The sequence below is a fragment of the Myodes glareolus genome, chromosome 8 (assembly GCF_982192425.1).
Source record: "Myodes glareolus chromosome 8, mMyoGla1.1, whole genome shotgun sequence".
Classification (NCBI taxonomy): domain Eukaryota; kingdom Metazoa; phylum Chordata; class Mammalia; order Rodentia; family Cricetidae; genus Myodes; species Myodes glareolus.
The window spans coordinates 68,871,581-68,890,155 of NC_142033.1; the positions used below are offsets into that span (position 1 = coordinate 68,871,581).

Sequence of the window (18,575 nt, forward strand, 5' to 3'; positions counted from 1 at the left end):
ACAGGCAAATATTCTAGCAACTAAGCTACCAGCATGCATGTTCATCACTTTTAAAAATAGAAATGTATCAACTTTTATGCCAAGTAAATAAAGAATAAAAGTAGAATTATCCATAACCACGCCACCTAAATGAACAGCTTTCCAGATCCGACCCCACTACAAAGCCTGCCCTGTAAACTGCTCTCATCCTGCAATCTACAGGCAGAGTCTCCTGTTGGTGACATCTGCTCCTCAAGACTGCGCTGCTTCAATCTGGAAAGTCCCCACAGTTCCTGTGCGGGAGGCTTTAGTGTTGATTGCCTGTGTTTGTTGTTGCTTTCTGTTGCTAATATTACAAAGCGCTGTGGTGAGCACCCTATCCAGCACCCTCTTATTGACTTCCCCAACTGTTTTCTAAAGATGGATCCCTAAACAGACAACAAACAGAGATTTCTTCAGTGAGTGTGACACACCACACACACACACACACACACACACACACACACACACACACACACACGGGGTCAGGGGGGAGGGGGACCAGGAAGCCCTCAGCATCCACTCTGTTGGCCCATCCCTTGGCCCAGCCCCTTCCTCGCGTCCACAGACGCCATGTGTCTTGCGCGGTTACCAGTTCATTCCGCTCATCTGCCAGCAGGGTGTTTCTGTCTTCCAGCTTCCGAATCACTGAATTCAGTTCAGCAATTTTTAGTTGAAATCGCCTCACATCTCGCTCATCCATATGTTGATCCTAAAAATAAAAACTTTGAAGAAGCTCAAATGATTCCGTGGAGGCTCTGAAGACCCAACGATGACACAATGGGGACAGACCTGTCTAGAGGACTGGGTGCTGAACAAGGCGGCAGACAGACAGACACTCCTGTAACATCCTTCAGGGACACTGCACCTCAACCTGCCTGAGACCTCAAAAACCTCAGTAGGATTCCAACACAAGCCCAGGGAAGCTGAAGCTAAAGCTCCCACACATGTGCAACCCACCGACCCTGCGTGTCTTCTAAAGACCTGCCACAAGTCAGTGTGGTTTCTACAACATGCTACTACATTCCTCCACAGCAGGCTGTCATTGCTCAACATTCAAACATCAGCACCTAAAGCAACATTCAGCATAGAGCATTCATGACATCCGAAGAGGCAGAGGGGAAGGAAGGAAAGGAGAAAAGGAGGGAGGGAGGAAGGGAGGAAGACCGGCAGGCTGGCTTGCTTCAGCCTCCTTTTGCCAAAGGACAGGTGGCTGCCCCCACACACCCTTGCCCTGGCACGTGTGGCTAGCCCCTAGGAAAACCCTTCTTGCCTTTGGGTCCCTGACTTTGCCACTCTTTGGCTTGCCCAGGGCCCTTCTCCTTGCAGAGTCCCCGCTGTGTACCCTGCTCTGAGATGTCCATATCTTTGACTCCAGCCCCAGCAGGCTCAGAGAGTCAGTTCTTCATTATCTTCTCAGGGCTGAGTGCTGAGCCTGGCACACACAGAATATGGGTAAAGGAGGGAAGGACCCAGGGAGGAGCAGGAGTGGGGAGGGGAGTGTGAGAGAATAAGAAAGGTCACAGAAGGGCTAGCAAGCTGAGCTAGCTAGCCAGCAGAGGAAGTAGTAGCCAGCAGAGGAAGAATGCGGGTGGGTGGTCTTCTCTACGGCTAGCAGAAGATACTATCCCTCACCTGCCCACCCATGAGCTCTGCCATGTCTCCAATGCCAGGAGGGAGCTCCCGCTTTGGGCTACTATGGTGGCGCTCAGCCTCCTTGACCTGGACCAGCTGCTCATCCAGAGCCTCCTTCTGAAGTAGCAGCCTCTGGGTCTGCCCAGTCTGTACACCAAGCTCCTTCTCCAGGGCCAGGATCACCCGTTCCTTCCCTTTGATCTCGTCCATCTGGAAGAGAAAAAAAAAATGAGCCTTCACATGCTGACTCTGGACCATGGTGGCCTCATCCAGACTTCAGATGGATGCTGGGTCCACTGAATTGGGAATGATCTGGATGTGGGGCAGCGAGAGTCTGCAGCCCAGAACCTCTAACTTCACAAACACTGAAGCACAGGTCTAGGTCTGAGCATCTGCAGTCATGGGCACTTCCCGCTGCAACTCAGTCCTACTCAGTCATCTCTTCACAATAAAGAGCACATGATATCCCAAGACACCCCAATCCATCAGTTCCCTATGGGCCCCAAGCAGGTCAGCCCATCCTGCTTCCTCACAGAGGAGCTTCTTCTGGAGGTGACTGCTCCTGCCTCCCATTCATTCACCAATACTTTCCTGGATGGCTGGATCCTACAAACAACGGATGCAGATATGCATGTCCCTGGTGTGGGAGAATTGTCTGTATTCTGTCAATCATGTTTTAAATAAATGCCGATTGGCCAGGCAGGAAGTATAGGCGGGTCAACCAGACAGGAAGTGGAGGTGGAGTAATGAGAACAGGAGTATTCTGGGAAGAAGGAAGCTCTTCCCACAGTCCAGCCCAGATCACCTAAGAAGCAACATGTGAGCTGACCCTCTGAGAAAGGTACTGAGCCATGTGGCTAGCATAGATAAGAACAATGGGTTAATATAAGCTACAAGAGCTAATAAGTAGACTGAGTTTATGGGCCAATCAGTTGTATAACTTATGGAGATCTCTGTGTGATTTTCTTTGGGGCTTGGCAACCGTGGAGTATTGGGAAGGACAGAAAACCCAACAAACCAGCCCCTCATGTTACATTTCCCAAATCCTAACTTCCCTTGGAACCCCAGAGTCACAGAACTATGAGAAACCTAAACCCTGCTTGGGCTCCAGTGAACCCCCTTTGCAGGTGTGGGGAGGCCCCTATTTGGGCACAGAGGGACACTTGTATCCTTGCCTACTCCAGCCCAGTCAAAACCAATCTTCCCTGGGCAGCATATCAAACAGGGAGCAGAGCTTAGCATGTCTGGCCAGACAGATCAGGGAGTCACACAGACAGAGGTTTGCAGAGGAAACCCCAGACCATCCTTCAACTTACTCATATGAAGTCAACCACCAGGGAAGTACCCCTGTGAGGACAAGGTCCTAACTAGAGTGTCATCCAGAATCTTCATCTTCTCTGGGACCTCTGGATATGTTTTTCTTTACAAAGAAACAGTTGAATAGTCAGGGACAAAAAAACCGGAAGCAACCCCGGGAGCTGGGAAAGGTGGAAAGAACCCTCCTCTAGAGCCTTCAAAGCCACTTGGTCCTGGTAACATCTTGGGTTTGGTGTTTTATCGTCACATAGTGAACCAGAAGGGACTCTAGATTCTCCCCCAGGGCAGAGTTCCCTGGGGCTCCAGGTCCCACCAGCCCAGGGAGGCTCTGCCTCCTCCTTCCTGCTTCCTAGCTAACCTGGACATGCCCAGAACCTAGAACCACCATGCCTGGAGCTCTCATGCCTTCTGATATTCTTGCTATAAGCAAGGGTTTTTTTTTCTTTTTGAGGGAGGAGAGGGAGATGTTGAGAAGGTCTTCCTATAAAGCAGCCCTGTCTGTCCCGAACTTTCTATGTAGACCAGGCTGGCCTCAAACTTAGAGATCCACCTGCCTCTGCCTCTTGAGTGTTGGGATGAAAGGCATGCACCACCATGCCTAGCTTGTTTTGTTGTTTGGTATCTAGACATTTTGAAGAAAAGAATTTTAGGGTCTGACTCAGCAGTTAAGAGTACTGGCTGCTCTTCCAGAGGACTGGGTCTGAGCCCCAGCACACACATGGCAGCTCACAGCCATCTGTAACTCCAGCTCCAGGGGGTCTGATGCCCTCCTTCTGGCCTCCACAGATATTGCATGCATACAGTGCAAAAATGTGCAAGCAAAACACCCACATACATGAAATAAAAAACCAAACAAGAACAAAAAAAGTAGAGTTCCTCCTGCTGCTGTGAAAGAACATGCCTTCACACAGGAGGAACTGAAGGCCACAGGTGACTGGCCATCATCCAGAGCACCTGGGCTATGTTTCCACCTCCTTCCCTTCCTCTCCCTGTTCCCACCTCCTCCCCTTCCTCTCCCAGTTCCCACCCCTTCCCTTCCTTTCCCTATTCTCAACTCCTTTCCTTCCTCTTCCTACACCTCCCCCTCCTCTCCCTGTTCCCACCTCCCCCCTTCCTCTCCCTATTCCTACCTCCTCCCCTTCCTCTCCCTGTTCCCACCTCCCCCTTCCTCTCCCTATTCCTACCTCCTCCCCTTCCTCTCCCTGTTCCCACCTCCTTTCCTTCCTCTCCCAGTTCCCACCTCCTTCCCTTCCTCTCCCTGTTTCCACCCCTTCCCTTCCTCTCCCTATTCTCACCTCCTTCCCTTCCTCTTCCTACACCTCCCCTTCCTCTCCCTGTTCCCACCCCTTCCCTTCCTCTCCCTGTTCCCGCCCCTTCCCTTCCTCTCCCTGTTCCCACCTCTTCCCCTTCCTCTCCCTGTTCCCACCTCCTTTCCTTCCTCTCCCTGTTCCCACCTCCTTTCCTTCCTCTCCCTGTTCCCACCTCCTTTCCTTCCTCTCCCTGTTCCCACCTCCTTTCCTTCCTCTCCCTGTTTCCACCCCTTCCCTTCCTCTCCCTGTTCCCACCCCTTCCCTTCCTCTTCCTATTCTCACTTCCTTTCCTTTCTCTTCCTACACCTCCCCTTCCTCTCCCTGTTCCCACCTCCTTCCCTTCCTCTCCCTGTTCCCACCTCCTCCCCTTCCTCTCACTGTTCCTACCTCCTCTCCTTACTAAGCTCTGCAAAAGAGATCGGCTCACTCAATTAGCAGCCTGAGTCTTTAGTTTCACTTTGTCATAAGCCGCCTCCAAGGGGCTCCTGTAAGTTGTCATACATGCCACTGCTCTGACCCAGGAGGCAGAGGTGGCCAGAGCAGGCACAAAGAGAAAGAGCATCTTGCCAGGGGTCTAAACATGCCCTTGCTGGTGATGAGCAGGAGCCCTGCAGTGGGGACTCACCATAGCCATCTGGGGCACCATTGTGCACTGCCTCACACAGAGCCTGGGGTCTCATGGCGAACAAAACTGGCCCAGCACCTGGTGGCCCTCTCACTGGGGCCACAGGGAGGTGTACTAGTGTCAGTTGGTGATGCTCCCTGCTGCTGCTGGCTGCTGCTCTTGCTCCTGAGACCTTCCAGGTACTCAGCTAAGGGAAGGGGGGGTCAAGTAGGATGGTGATTCCCACATCTTTGCTAGGTTGACTAGCCCAATCCAGCAGCACTCAGCACCCTCTCTCGAGTTTCTGCCTGGAGACCAAATGCCACTGTGTTACATCTCTCACAGCCATCCTGCCCCCTAGTGGCAGTGATGCCAACTAAGGGCCAAAAGGGGTCACATAGATAAGGGAAGCCCAGGCTCCAGGTTTACTGGTTCCCACAGTACAAGAAGCTACTCTGGTTTTTCTAATAAGCAGAACGGGTCAATATCTACATCTGCTTAACTAGCTTACTGCTGGTGTCCTGTCGCTGCAAACCAACAACCAAAAGTCTAAATGCTTATGTTTGTGGTTGGGGGGGAATACCTGGACACCACCTTTGGGCTTTGTGGGGTGAGGAAATGACTTTCCTTGACAACCCTTGATGTGACTCAATTCCACAGAGCCAAGGCACGAAGTCAGAGTGTAAAACGCTTTGCCTTTATTGTCTCCTCCTCTTCCTGGACCAGCAGAAGACAGGCCTTGGGCGACTATCTAGTCTGCAGCTCAGGGTTTCTGTCCAATGGGGAACTGCAGTCTGGACAGGAACAAGAAGCTAAGAGTCATCCTGGCCTTTACCGAACCACATACTCTCCAGCCTAGCTTTGCTGATGATGAAGGAAATCTGTTACCTCCTCCTCTGCTAACACTTTTGATTGATTCTCGCTTGGTTCAGAGTCAGCAGAAGACAGAGCATTATCGCTGCTCCTCAAAACTCCTGCAGCATGTCCATTTCCTTTCCTTGACCACTTAACCTCTTGTTATGTGTCGAATGCAGGAGTCCACAAAGCTTTGGGTACTGTGCTCAGTGTGCATGAGGCGGTGCAGCTGTACAGAGACTGACAGACCTCAAAAGAGCCCTTGCATGGTGCAGTTCTACACAGCCAGCTCCAATTTGATCCCAGTCACCCCGAAATATGCCAAGTGAGGACACGGCTCCGATAAGTGCAAACACTGTACCAGCCGGGACTGCCTTGGCTGCCTGTGAGTGATGCATCCTCCCGGGGCAACAAGGAAACATTACCAAACGTCCAAGGGAGCTGCTCCTCCTTCACAGCCCCACCCTGCTGGCAGCCTCCACTCTGTCCTCCAGGGCCACCATCCTCTTTCCCCTTCTGCCCTCCCTCTAGGTAGAGATATGCCTTCATCCTCATCCTCGGGTTGGCTTTTTACTCCTGGCACATGTCTGAGTTCACCCAAGTTCTTGTTACATCAGAAATGCACTCTTCCACACTTCTGTGTAATATTCCTTTAACCAACTTGCTATTATTCACATTAGTATTAACTGCCTATTTGCATAGCATTTTTTCTTTGTCCTTCAGGGAAAGCAGGCCTTTGTGTTTAATGTGTGACCTTCCTGTAGGAACTTCTCCTTTTAGGGGGTTGGTAGCTCTGTGCTCGCTGGGACTAACTACTGATGCGATCTGTTTGCTCCTGCCATCCCTCTTCTGTCCCACCGGAAAGTCTATGGCACAGCCCTCCTCTCTTCCTCAAGCATAAACAAATTCTCAGATTCTTCAGTTAGCTTTCAGCCGAGCCCTTTTTTTTGTTGTTGTTTGCTCTGGATCCTCTCAGAGTGGCACACCTCAGGGGAGATGGGAGAGCTTTACAGGGGTGTGCATTCATTAATGGCCCAGGTCTCACCCATCCCTGGCCACACATCTGCTTCTCGGCCGCACATGCTTCAATGTTTTATCTAAGCAATCATCTGAGGTTTAAATTAAGGGCCACGGATCACCTTTTAGTGCATCTTTCCTAGGCATTCTTCCCTTTCTGCCCGAGCAGCATTGGTGCCAGCTTAGTTCCCATTCCTTGGAAAGTATGTTTATCTCATTCTCCCCTTTTCATAGAGCATCAGGGCTGGGTCCGGGGTCTCCATACTGACAGGCTTACTCGGCTTGCTTTGCCTCACAACACTCCCATGTAGAAGACACAGGCTCCCATGTGTGAGACACAGAGATTCTGATGATTTCCTGGGACTACTGGACTCTTACCTGGGCCACCCCAGCAGCTGTACATAACATATATAAATATGTCACAGCAGAAACACCCCATACAGACACACCACTGTCTGAGTGTTGTTTATTGAAATGCCATCCATCTCCTACTACGCAAAGATAGCCTTTTCCTTAGTCACGTGGTCACATATTTACAGGGCTGTTCGAGCCCCTTCTGTTCCTTTGATCTGCCTTTACCCTCAGCCTCACTGTTTCAATTGCTGTAACTTGGTCAGGAAGGGCTCTGGGTCAGCTTGAGCAGGGCTCTGGCAGGCCTTGCCCTTCCCTCCCACACTCTGCCTTACTTCTAAAGCTAACTACCAAGGTCTATATCCTTATTCGGCTCCTGAGGCTGATTAACAAAGCTCAGCTATCAAAGTATTGAAGTCCAACAATCAAAAGCCCCCCTTTGGCTCACTTAATTAACATGCCTAATTAAAATTAAACACCTGATTCCAACAAAGGGTTTCTCCCTTAATCTACCTTTATAAACTGCCCTTTGCCCACGGGCCACATCTGTCTCCTCTCTATTCAGAGGCAGTCCTCGGGGCAAATAAATATCCCTGCCCCCTTTCCTTGTTCCCTTCCCTTTCTCCATCCTCTACCTCCTGTCTTTGTCTCTTATCCCCTGCCCTTTGTCCCTCCAGGCCAAATAAATCTTTGTGCTGAGAATTTGGTCTGAGAGTCAGTAAGTCATCTGACACCTGCAAATTTTCCTTCTTCAAGGTTGTGACTCCAAAAAATGGAAGTGTGCCTTAGGGAAAAAAATGCTTGTCTAGCATGCAGGTAGCTTCCAGCCCCACATCACAGACACACACACACACACACACACACACCTGCCACTCCAGAGTCTTCAAATCTAAGTTAGATCTAACTTAGAATCTGCTTGACAGTGTCTGTGCTGCGCAGTCCTACCCTTCAAACAGAAACACCATCTTTATACTGCCCAGAGTGTACTCAGGAAAGTTCATCCCAGCTGGACTTGACTACTGACGTCCCCACACAGGAGGGGCAGGGCTATCACCCCCCCCCTGACTATCCAGCCACTCCTCCCAGTTGCATGAAATTCCGCCCTAAAAGAACTCGGTTTCAGGAAGAAGCTAGAACATATAGGTTTGGTGGTGTTAATAGCGAGGGGCTCCATCTGCGCAGGCGTGGGAAGCCATCATCCACGCTGAGTGCAAAGCCTCCTATGCGCTGCTTACCGTTACCCACCCTGAACTCTGGGGAATCAAACTGTCATTTGGGAATTTATGAGGCCAGGGTAAGAAAATGCTTAGTTGTCATTATGTCTTCGCTGTCGTTTTTATCGCCTCCCTCCCCTGCAACCCAGGCCGGCTCCACTCTATCCTACCAACCCTCCCCGCCATACACACACACACACATACAGGAAAATTCTTACAATAGCCTCTGAAAAAAGTTAAGTTGGATTCTGGGAAGCTTGCATTCACTTTTATCAACATTCTCAGCAATGGAAACTGTTTACTTGGCTCTCTAACTCTTCGCAGCAAGACTTTGTAGCTGGGTAGAACACCTACACAACTTGCCTTCCAGTTGTTCCTGGAGCCTTCTTCCTGCGATTTAAGTGCTTCCCTTTCCAGCAGTCAGCCGCTAGTGTATAGAAACAAAGGGTATTTTGTATCTACTTAGTATCAGAGCTTGGAGCAATGTGCTTGCTAGTTCTGAGAAGCCCTGAGACTAACGACCTTGTAGGAGCGGCTGAACATCACGTGCCTCCCTTTTGCTGTTCTGTGCCATCCACTGTTTGAGGACAAGGCTGTGAAGGTGCCATCATGGGAACAGGGTGCTCGCCGGACATAGAATCTGATGTTACCTTGTTACCTTGGCTTTCTAGTTTCCAGACCCATAATTACCCAGTCTGTGCTATGAGACAGTCAGGGAGCAGATCCCAGACTCCTGCAGCAGCATCACAGAATTCACATATAACCAACCAGGTTCCTCTTCTTCCAACCGGTAGAACTTAGTTCTTCTGTGGTCTTCTGTGCCTGACTAGTGCAGAGCTGAACAGAAGAGGTGCTAACAGTCCCTTTGTTTTGGTCATGAACGTGAGTGGGAAACCTTAGCTGGTTCATCATTACGACAAACATTGTTAGCAGATTTCCTAAAAAACAGCTTGTCAGATTAGAGCAATTCCGCTTTAATTCAGATATTATAAGAGTAAGTCCGGAAGATGAATTTTAAAATGCTTGGAATGCATTGATGAAAATGGCCAGATAGGGTTTAATCCTTTACTTAGTTGCCAGATTAAAGCCTGTGGTGGCCTCTATGAGTGGATCTCTGAGTTTGAGGCCAGATTGGTCTACATAGCAAGCTCCAGGCTATCCAAAGCTATACAATGAGACCCTGTCTCAAAACATCAAAAATAAATAAAGTATACTCTCTGACTTTAAATCCGTAAATACTAAACTGATCTTTACATTTCCATAATTAACTCAACCTGGCCCATGATTTCTTAGCCTTCCAATATAGCCCTGGTCTTTCTTTGTTACTACTCAATTAATATTCTTATAGCTATGTTCTTAAAAGATAAGAATCCCCCAATTCTTCACACATCATTAGCTAAGAACTTTGGATATTTTCTACTCCTCTATTTCCTAGATGCCTTTGGTACTGTGAGGGTTAATATCTGTCAATTTAACCAGATTAAAATCAGCTAGGATTCACACCTCTGGGTGTGTCTATGAGGATGTTACCAGAGGTTTAATTGAGGTAGGACGCCCCATCCCATGCAAGGGGTTCCGGACTAAGTAAGCAGAAGTCAGCTGGGCACCCGTATCCATCCATCTCTCCTTGTTTCCAGGGAATGCGCTGTGAGCAGCTGCCTCCAACTCCTGCCTGCCCCACGCCTTCCCCACCAGGATGGGCTGCACCCTCAAACTGTGAGGCCCAAATGAACTCTTCCTTTCTTGAGTGGCTTTTCTGGAACTAGCTCTGTAAACCAGGCTGGCCTCGAAATCACAGAGATCCGCCTGTCTCTGCCTCCTGAGTGCTGGGATTAAGGGTGTGCGCCACCACCGCTGGGCCATTGAGGGACATTTTTATCAGGTATTTGATTTTAGCACTGAGGCAAGCAGCTGATACAACCTGGATTCATTTCATTTCCTCCTTAAATATTTGAAATTTGAAGGCCTTTCCTGTTGGGGAACCAGGTCCAGGCTCTTCTGTGTGTGGAAGTACCATGAGCTAGTAGCCGCCAGTTCCTCTAAGTACATCTCATCTGTTGGTCCACACAACCCAGGGTGTCTTCAATGTCAGCCCTTCATTGACCCCAGCCCACCCCTGTGACTTATAGTTAGCCATGTTTCCCTTCATCAATATTGTCGGTACTGAATCAATTTATCAATTTTAATTAATTTCTGAACTTCTTGGTTTCTTTATTGGTTTTTGTCTTCAGTAATTCTTAATCTTTATAGTTTTCCTTGCTCTACTTTCTGAAAGGTTTAATTTTTATTATTACTATTACCATCGTCATAATTATCATAGTGTGTTTTATGACATATGCATTTGAGTATGGGAATGCACGTGCCATGGCATGCATGGAGGGTCAGAAGACAACTTATAGGAGTCAGTTTTCTCCTCCCACCAAGGGTTCCTGGAACGTAACTGGGATCATCAGGCCTGCACAGCAAGCACACTACCCAATTCAATTGTCTGTCTGTCTATCTGTTTGTCCTCCTTCCTGATAAAGCAGCTCGGATGACTGACTTCTGGCATTTCTTTCATCTGCAGTGTGTTTTGCTCTGTGAATTGATGCAGTACCAACAATCCTCACATTGTGAAGCACAGCAGACTTGATAAGGGGTATGTGATGTATGTCCTTCCCCAAGAGGAACCCTGTAGGCTGCCTGTAAGTCCCACCACTAGCTCAGAGAGATCTTTTGTCAACTCTAGCTACAGGGCTCCTCCTCCTCTTAGTCTTCAAAATATTTCCTTTTACATACTTTAGGCTCTCCTGACAAACCCTTTATTGCTAAGTACTGCCTTTGCTTAGGACCAGTGCGACCTCCTGACTGAGATCCTCTACCTCTACATCAGCAGGCTGGCTACACTCAAAGTCAATGCAAGCATGGCGTCTCCCTGCCTCTTCACCTGCCACCTATCAGCCCTCAGTTTTCACGGTGGCCCTTCTAAACATCACCGTTTCATGCAGTCTGAGAATCTGAGCTAGCTGGCGAGGCTGCCCAGGGTCTTGATGGACACACAGCTGTTCATCACAGTCCCAAACATGTCTCCTGTGTCTTCAAGGACTGTGGGAGATGCCACTATACCTTGTGGGCCCCCACTGGCCTTCCACATTCTTCAGGACTCAGGAGAATATTACGACCATATCACCCTGAAGGTGCCTGATTCCATCTGATCTCAGAAGCTAATCAGGGTCAGGCCTGGTTAGTGCTTGGGTGAGAGAACAGTATTAGCAGTTTGCAGACTGCTCCTTTCCTGTCACCACTGAGATGGCTCAAAGTTCCACTCATCTCTTAACCTCTGGTAGGGTCAATGCCTTGGGAACGCAGACTAGAGCTGGCAGTGACTGATATTGGCTCAGTGAAGTCTCCTCCTCCCCTCAGAAATGCGAGTCATCTTCACTTAACACCCTTCACCCCAACCATCCCATTTTTAAAAAATACAACTCTTTGCACTTCACAATTCCCTGTTGTAGGTCTGGGTCTTACCCAGATGTAGCGTCCACTCCCAGTTCAGGTGAATGAAAGAGCTGCACCTCCAGCCTTGCCTCTACAGCCACCGAGGTCCTCTCTTAAAACCCCCACATCCTCCATCCGCAAGCCCCACTACAAGAGACAAGGTAAACTGCTCCTGACAGTTTGCAGATCTGCCCAGAACCATGCCGCAGGAGAGACCTGCCATGCTAAGCTACGAGAACTCTGGGGACAGCCAGGACTTTGTGAATACCCCAGTACCTCCAATCGTGCCTGGAGCACATAAACCGCCATGTGCCTGAGAGAAAGGGTGCTGTGGCAAGAACCGCCACGTACCAGTCTGCGGATGTCACGTTCGCACTCCCGCTTGATGCGATGCACCTCATCCTGGTGTGCCTGGTAGGCAGCGCGCAGGTCGGCTGCCTTGGCCTTGTCGGCTTGCATGCAATTGCTGAGTGCCTCTTCTGCCTGTTTGCGAGCGGCCTTCAGTTCCAGGATCTCCTGTTGCAGCCGCTGGCGCTCGCCATCAAAGGTCCTGCGTGCCTCCTCGCGCGCCTCGGCCAGCAGTGCGGTCTTGACTTTGTCTGCGGCGCCATCGCGCAGCACATTCAGCGTGGCCTGCAGTCGCTGCAGCTCGCCTTCCTTGATCTTGGCTGTCCGAGCTGCCTCCTGCTCATGCTGCCGGATGAGCGCCTCACGCAGCGCCTGCAGCTCCTTCGTCTTTTCCTCGTGAAGTTTGGCCTTGAGCTCCGAGATGTAGGCTGTGTGGCGCCGCTGCTCCTGCTCGCGCTCCAGTTTGGCCTCCTGCAGACGCTCCCGCAGCTTGCCCACCTGCCACCAGAGCAGGAACAGGGGTTAGGATCAGAGCTCTCAGGGGTAGGAGCTTCAGACCCCCACTTTCCAGTCTCCACCCTCTAACTCCCCCTGTAGGCCACACCCACTGTCCTCTAACTCCCCGTTCTCCACCTCAACTTCATCCAGGATCCTCCTTCCCAGTTGCTTTATGATTTTCCCTGGAAAGCCAAACCTTGAAGACCTTTCAGTGCTGAACTGTATCAGAAAGGACAAGAAACTAGAGACAGCTGGAACAGAAACCTTCTCTCCCCAAAGCCAGGAAGATTCCAAACAGTAAAGAGTTTCTAGAATGAGCCCAGAGGCACCCAAGGGGGCAGAGTGAAGCCCTAACATAAGGGCTGGGTTATTGCCATCCAGCTAAGGATCCACACTTAGGAAGGAGGCCTCACCTTAAGTCATTCTAAAGAGATGGGTGGGATAATTAGTTTGTTAATGAAATTCTGTCCTTTCCCTTCCCTGAATTCCCACTCCTAGTGCAGAAGTTCATAGTTGGCAACTCTGTAGGGACACTGGTGTGCCCACTCTCTGGTAATGTCTTGGGTTTCCCTCCCCACCATGTGACTATCGGTCAGCTTGTGTCTGACCTCCACGCCAGCAAGGTTTTTTGCCCTTCTCTCCTCCTCTGGCAGCAGAAAAGTTTACATCTCACCTGACGAGATTTTCTTTTACAAACAGTCCTGTGCTTCCACTTGTCCATTCTTAAATTCTCTTATTAATGAGACTAAGAAACCCCCCACAGTGGGACCCTCTGTGTGTACATCTGTGTGTGTATCTTGTGTGTGCATCTGTGTGTGTCTATGTGTGTGTGTGTATCTTGTATGTGCATCTGAGTGTGTCTGTGTGTGTGCATCTGTGTGTGTCTGTGTGTGTGCGAGTGTGTATATGTATTTTGTGTGTGCATCTGTGTATCTGTATGTATGTGTATCTTATGTGCATCTGTGTGTGTGTTGTGTGCGTATCTTGTGTGTACATCTGTGTGTGCATCCGTGTGTAAGTGTGCATGTGTGTGTTAATTATAAAAGTTGAGCCTCTCAGGGGACCTGGCCCCAGGACCTGTGCTCAGCCTGAGCATGCTGAGTGGGTCTGATCTGCAAACCTTTTACATGGCCAGGATACACACTGCAGAAGAGCCCTTACACTGCCTGTGGGATCCTTTAACAGTGGCTGTCAAAGCTCTGAGACCAACTGCCTTGGTTATCCAGACTTCCGAAGAAACAGCCATGTCTTCCCCAGACCACACGATTTATAGCCAAATCGGGGGAATTAAGTGAGTCTCATGACATCATCTCAGTACTGGCACATCCGTCCTTTAACAGCCAGGAAAGATGCAAATGACAATCCTGAGGCAGATGTAGGAGACCGGTATCTCCTGACATCACATGCAACCACAGAAACAACACAGGATGCCAGTCATCACTGGTCACCTCCCCCAGGGCTGGAACTGGAGTTAACATGATGAATTTAGTGCCAGGACATCAACACTCAAACAGTTCACAGATGACTCTAAATGCAAGGAACACTGCCGCTGAGCCGGGACTGCTGTCCCAGCCATGTCTGCCTCAGACAACTGTGGGGTGTCAGGCCTCACAGAGTGGGTTTAGAATCATCTCAGTGATGGCGAGGAGCACATCTAGACAGGACTGCAATGGCATTTCCAGGGAAAACTAAATGAGGGGAGAAAGGCAGCCCTGAACGTGGGTAGTACCATCCCATAGGCTATGGACCAGGATGGAACAAAGGGGGACAGGAGAATGCCACCTGAGCATCATGCTTTTCTCTGCTTCCTGGCTGCCATGTCTGGCTGCCACTCTGCTCAGATACACCTTCCCTGCCATAAAGCACAAAACCCTCTAAAGTCATAAGATTCAAGTAAGACATTTTTCTCTTCACGGTGTCTGTCCCATGTTGACATAACTGTAAAAAAAATACACATAAAATTGACACAAGAAGTAGGGTCGTTGCTAAGACTAAACCTGACTGCATAGTTCTCGGGGCTGGGACTGGTCTGGGGGAGGAATGTGGACGAGTTTGGGATGTGGGCTAGAAAAGGTCTAGAGGGCTGCAAGTGAGCTCAGTGGGTGGTTCTGGTGAGAGGTCAGGACAGAGTGGGCAGTAAAGACTGACCGCTGGGGACTTTCGGATGGGAAGAACTGTTTTGAGCCCTGGACTACAGGCCATTCAAGATACCATCTGGAAATTTCTGGTTTTCTATGGAAATATGGAGCAAGAATCAGAGAAAAATGTGAAAAGCAAGTTGTTTGGGCGGAAAAGGAGACAGCTGAACTTTGTAGACAGGAGGGTATGGTGTTTAGAGATGGCGGCTACCATTAATGAGGAACCAAGCACTTAGTACCGTGTATAGAAGGAGTTGGTCAGATTTCACCAGTAATGGCTTCTAGGTGTAAAATCTGAATTCATTTGAAAGACTTTTTTTTCCCTGGAGAAGACCCGGCAGCTGGGGAACCTGCTCATACACCACTGTGAAGGGAAGTGCTTTCGTAGGTTCAGCTGTCCCGGCATGCACTAAGAGACTACAGCAGCCATGGCTCCAGGTCTGCTCCAACTAGAAGCCGACCTTGGCACTGTCCACTGGCATTGGTATTACAGGCATGTAGAATACTAGAGTTATAGTGTCATGGTAGGTGTCCACCTAGATTTTTAAGGGAGTCCGAGGAGTCAGGCAATGTGAGGTAAGATGAGAGTCCCTTCAAGAAACCACTATGCCAGCAATGCGTTGACACTTGAGGGTGAAGCCTGAGCCACAGTACAGATATCAGGATGTTGGAGACGCCAGGAATGGGGAGCAGCTTCTGAAGAAAGCTGCAGACAAGGGAAGCCAGCCCAGGACACAGCTCACAGGAGCTACAGATGACAAGGCCGTGGGGGTAGGGCTGCCCAAGGTCGTCAGAGATGACACCACGTGTTAGTCATGGAGCTACAAGATTTCACGTTTGCCTCTCAGAGGTCCAGTCTGTTTTGCTTTGTTCCCACAGCTCCTTTCATGGCCCTGGTCCATTATATTTTGGCAACATGTTAGTTTGTTTTATTTTTACAAGGTTTCATAGCTAAGAGATTGCCTGGAGTCTCAGCAGAGACTTTGAACTTTAAACAGTGTTGGAAGTGTTATGATTCTGGGGACTCGTGGACACGGACTGAATGCATTTTACATTCTGAGATGGCCATGAATGGCATTTTGGGGTCCAGGGTGGAATGTGAGGGTTTAAAGAGAGCTAACAAAGGGTAGGCTTAATTATCAACGGGACTGGGTTTAGACTCATCCTGTAAGGTGCCAGACCAGGTGGGGAAGACCTACCCAGCAGCTGGGGCCACCGTCCCATGGGCTGCGGACCTAGATGGAATAAGAGGGAAAAGAACTCCAGCTAGGTTCTGGCAAGCTTCCTTTCTCAGCTTCCCTGACAGGAACTACGAACTATCCTCTGCCACACCTCCCCTGCCATGAAGGGCGGGTCCTCGGAAAAGAAGGGTCAGAATAAACCTGTCCTCCTCAAAGCTCCCCATCCCCAGGCTGTTTCTGCCAGAATCTTTGTTTTTCCCAGCAGAGAAGAGGACCTCACACACACAAGGGGCTTCAGCTCTGGGACTTTGTGAACTCCAGAGAACCTGGCTCAAACTGCGGCTGTCTCACTGGAGGAGGGGCCTTCCCTCACACAAGAAAGCTTGTTACTGCTGCAGTGAAAAGCCTGTAACTGGCTCTTGGCAGACTTGGAAGCTGTGTTGTGATTGGTAGAAATTATTAATACCACATTTGCATGACACTCTCTGCCACACCCTCTCCAGGCACAACCGGGCTGTAACCTTCACTTTTTGACCCAGGAGGACACACCCTCCTATGCTGCCCCCTGGTGTTCAAAGAGGTTATCCCGAGAAGTCTTGTCTACCTTTGCGCTTCCCCGTGGGTAGGGCAGGTGGTGTAGGTAAGGGTGGCGGCAGTGGTACCACCAGAAGCAAGAAGCCAGCAGAATCACAGAGAGTGACCGGGCAGAGACTACAGGGAGCAAAAGCAGGAGACAACTCAAGACAGTGGAAGCCCAGAGAAGGAGGAAGGTCAAGACAGCCAGCAGAGGTGACAGGCTTCAAGGGTCAAAAGCCAGAGCTGCTGGCAGAGTTCAAGGAACTGTCAAGTCCAAAGATCTAAGAGTCGTGACATCCAAGGCTAGGAGCTGTGACAGCAGCTACTGTAAGAGCCCAGGGTCCTGACACTCAAGGCCGGGGAGCAGAGTCCTATTCCACCAAGGCCATTCGGCACTTGAGGGTAGAGTTGATGTCTGACTCACTTCTGCAGCCCAAGGCTGGTGCTACATGAACTGGTTACTGTAAGATCTACTAAATCACCAGCAAGCTACAGCCAGAACCTGCATGATCTTTCCTTGGCTATCCCTGCTCCCCACATTACTTCAGACTTGGGGGCCTTTTCAAGCTTAGCATTCCACCCTGTCAGCCATACGTCCATCTCACCCTGTCCCCAGCTGGCACTGGGGTTGTTTATGTGCCCTGTTGAACACTTGAGGCAGTGTGGGTCTATTTGCTTCCTCCCCAGTCAGCAAACTCTGGGACCAGCTCGAAGATGGTCAAGAAGCCTTCACAGGCCCAGTTTGCCCTGCGCGTGCTGAGACCTCTGATGTGCCAAGCACTAGCTCCTGCATGCCTCTATACCACCAGTTGAGGGATGGGGCTACTTCTGAGTCACCTCATGGCAAATGCAGGTCACCTAACTCACAACAGGCTGCTGCAGTATGTGTGCAGGTCCCTCACTGAATGAATGGTGCACTGAACATTTGCCCCCGCATTCCTTCTTCGCCCTCGAGCCTTTAAGGCCGGTCCTCTGCTAGCATACGGACACTATTAGCACAGCCTTGCCGGTTTGTATGATGTCATGTTCAATGACGCCTAAATGAAATTTGTGCTTTCCATACTAGCCTGGGGGATGCTCTGCTGAGTTTCCTGAGAACAGAACTCGTCCCAGTGACGGGACAGACAAAGTTCTATGGAGAGTGCAGGTGAGGCAGGAGGAGACAGCAGCCAGGACTTGGCTAGGCTGAGAGCCCCACAAGTCCCAGAGCTGAGAGCACCCTGGTGTCAGGAGACTCTCGTGGGTCTGTAATCCACACTGCGGCACCTGCGAGACCAAGCTAACCTGGTGTGGGCGCTCAGTAATACCTCCCAGAACAGACGAGCTAACTTTCTAAACATTGGGGTGTTAGGATAGCATTAGATTAGTGACAGGACCTATAATGAGGAGATCCGTATAAAGTGAGGACATTATTCTGAGTCCAAATCCCATTTGTGAAGGTTAATGTTAACACCGACCTGGTAGATGCTAGAGTCACATGAAGATGGGCCTCTGGCATGTCTGGGAGGGATTACCTTAATTACATCAATTGATATGGGAAGACTATTCTACAGTAGGGAGCACCCTAGGCAGGGTGTCCAGGGCTGCATAAAAAGGGAGAAAGCAAGCTGAACACTGACTCTTACTAACTGCTCTCTGCTTCCGATTGTGAGGGTGCTGTGACCAGCTCCCCAAGGATCCATCATACAGCTGAGAGACCTCAGACCCTCCCATGTCACAGACACAGCCACAGCAAAGGTTATGGCAGTGGGGCTTTCCCCTGTAGCTGTTCTATCAGACATTGGGGACAGCATTCAACTAGTACATCACCTGCAGGCACAGAACAAGGCTTGGGAGACTTTAAATCCCCCAGCAGTTACTTAAGTCAGTGACATGGCCAAGATCAGGAAGTCACTCTGGCTGAACCAAGGAGAGAAGCCACCAGGTTTGTGACTTTGAAAGCTCAAGTCTCCCCACAGTGCTGAGTTGACATCGGTACCTTAACTGATTTCCTGAAGTATGTAGTCCCCAGTCAGGCACTGTTCCAACAGACTCCA

At 49.9% G+C, this 18,575-nt stretch overlaps 1 protein-coding gene across 8 annotated transcripts in view; it reads right to left on the reverse strand.

Moving 5' to 3' along the window:
* Positions 1-18,575, reverse strand: part of Jakmip1 (janus kinase and microtubule interacting protein 1) — a 93,477-nt gene that overhangs the window by 41,166 nt on the left and 33,736 nt on the right. For all 8 annotated transcript variants that reach the window (XM_087909084.1, XM_087909083.1, XM_087909082.1 and 5 more), the window contains exons 3-5: positions 12,150-12,644; positions 1,654-1,863; positions 611-730 (exon numbers count right to left, since the gene is read on the reverse strand). In XM_087909084.1, the coding sequence (XP_087765210.1) occupies positions 611-730; positions 1,654-1,863; positions 12,150-12,644 (825 nt within the window). The remainder of the gene's footprint in view (positions 1-610; positions 731-1,653; positions 1,864-12,149; positions 12,645-18,575) is intronic.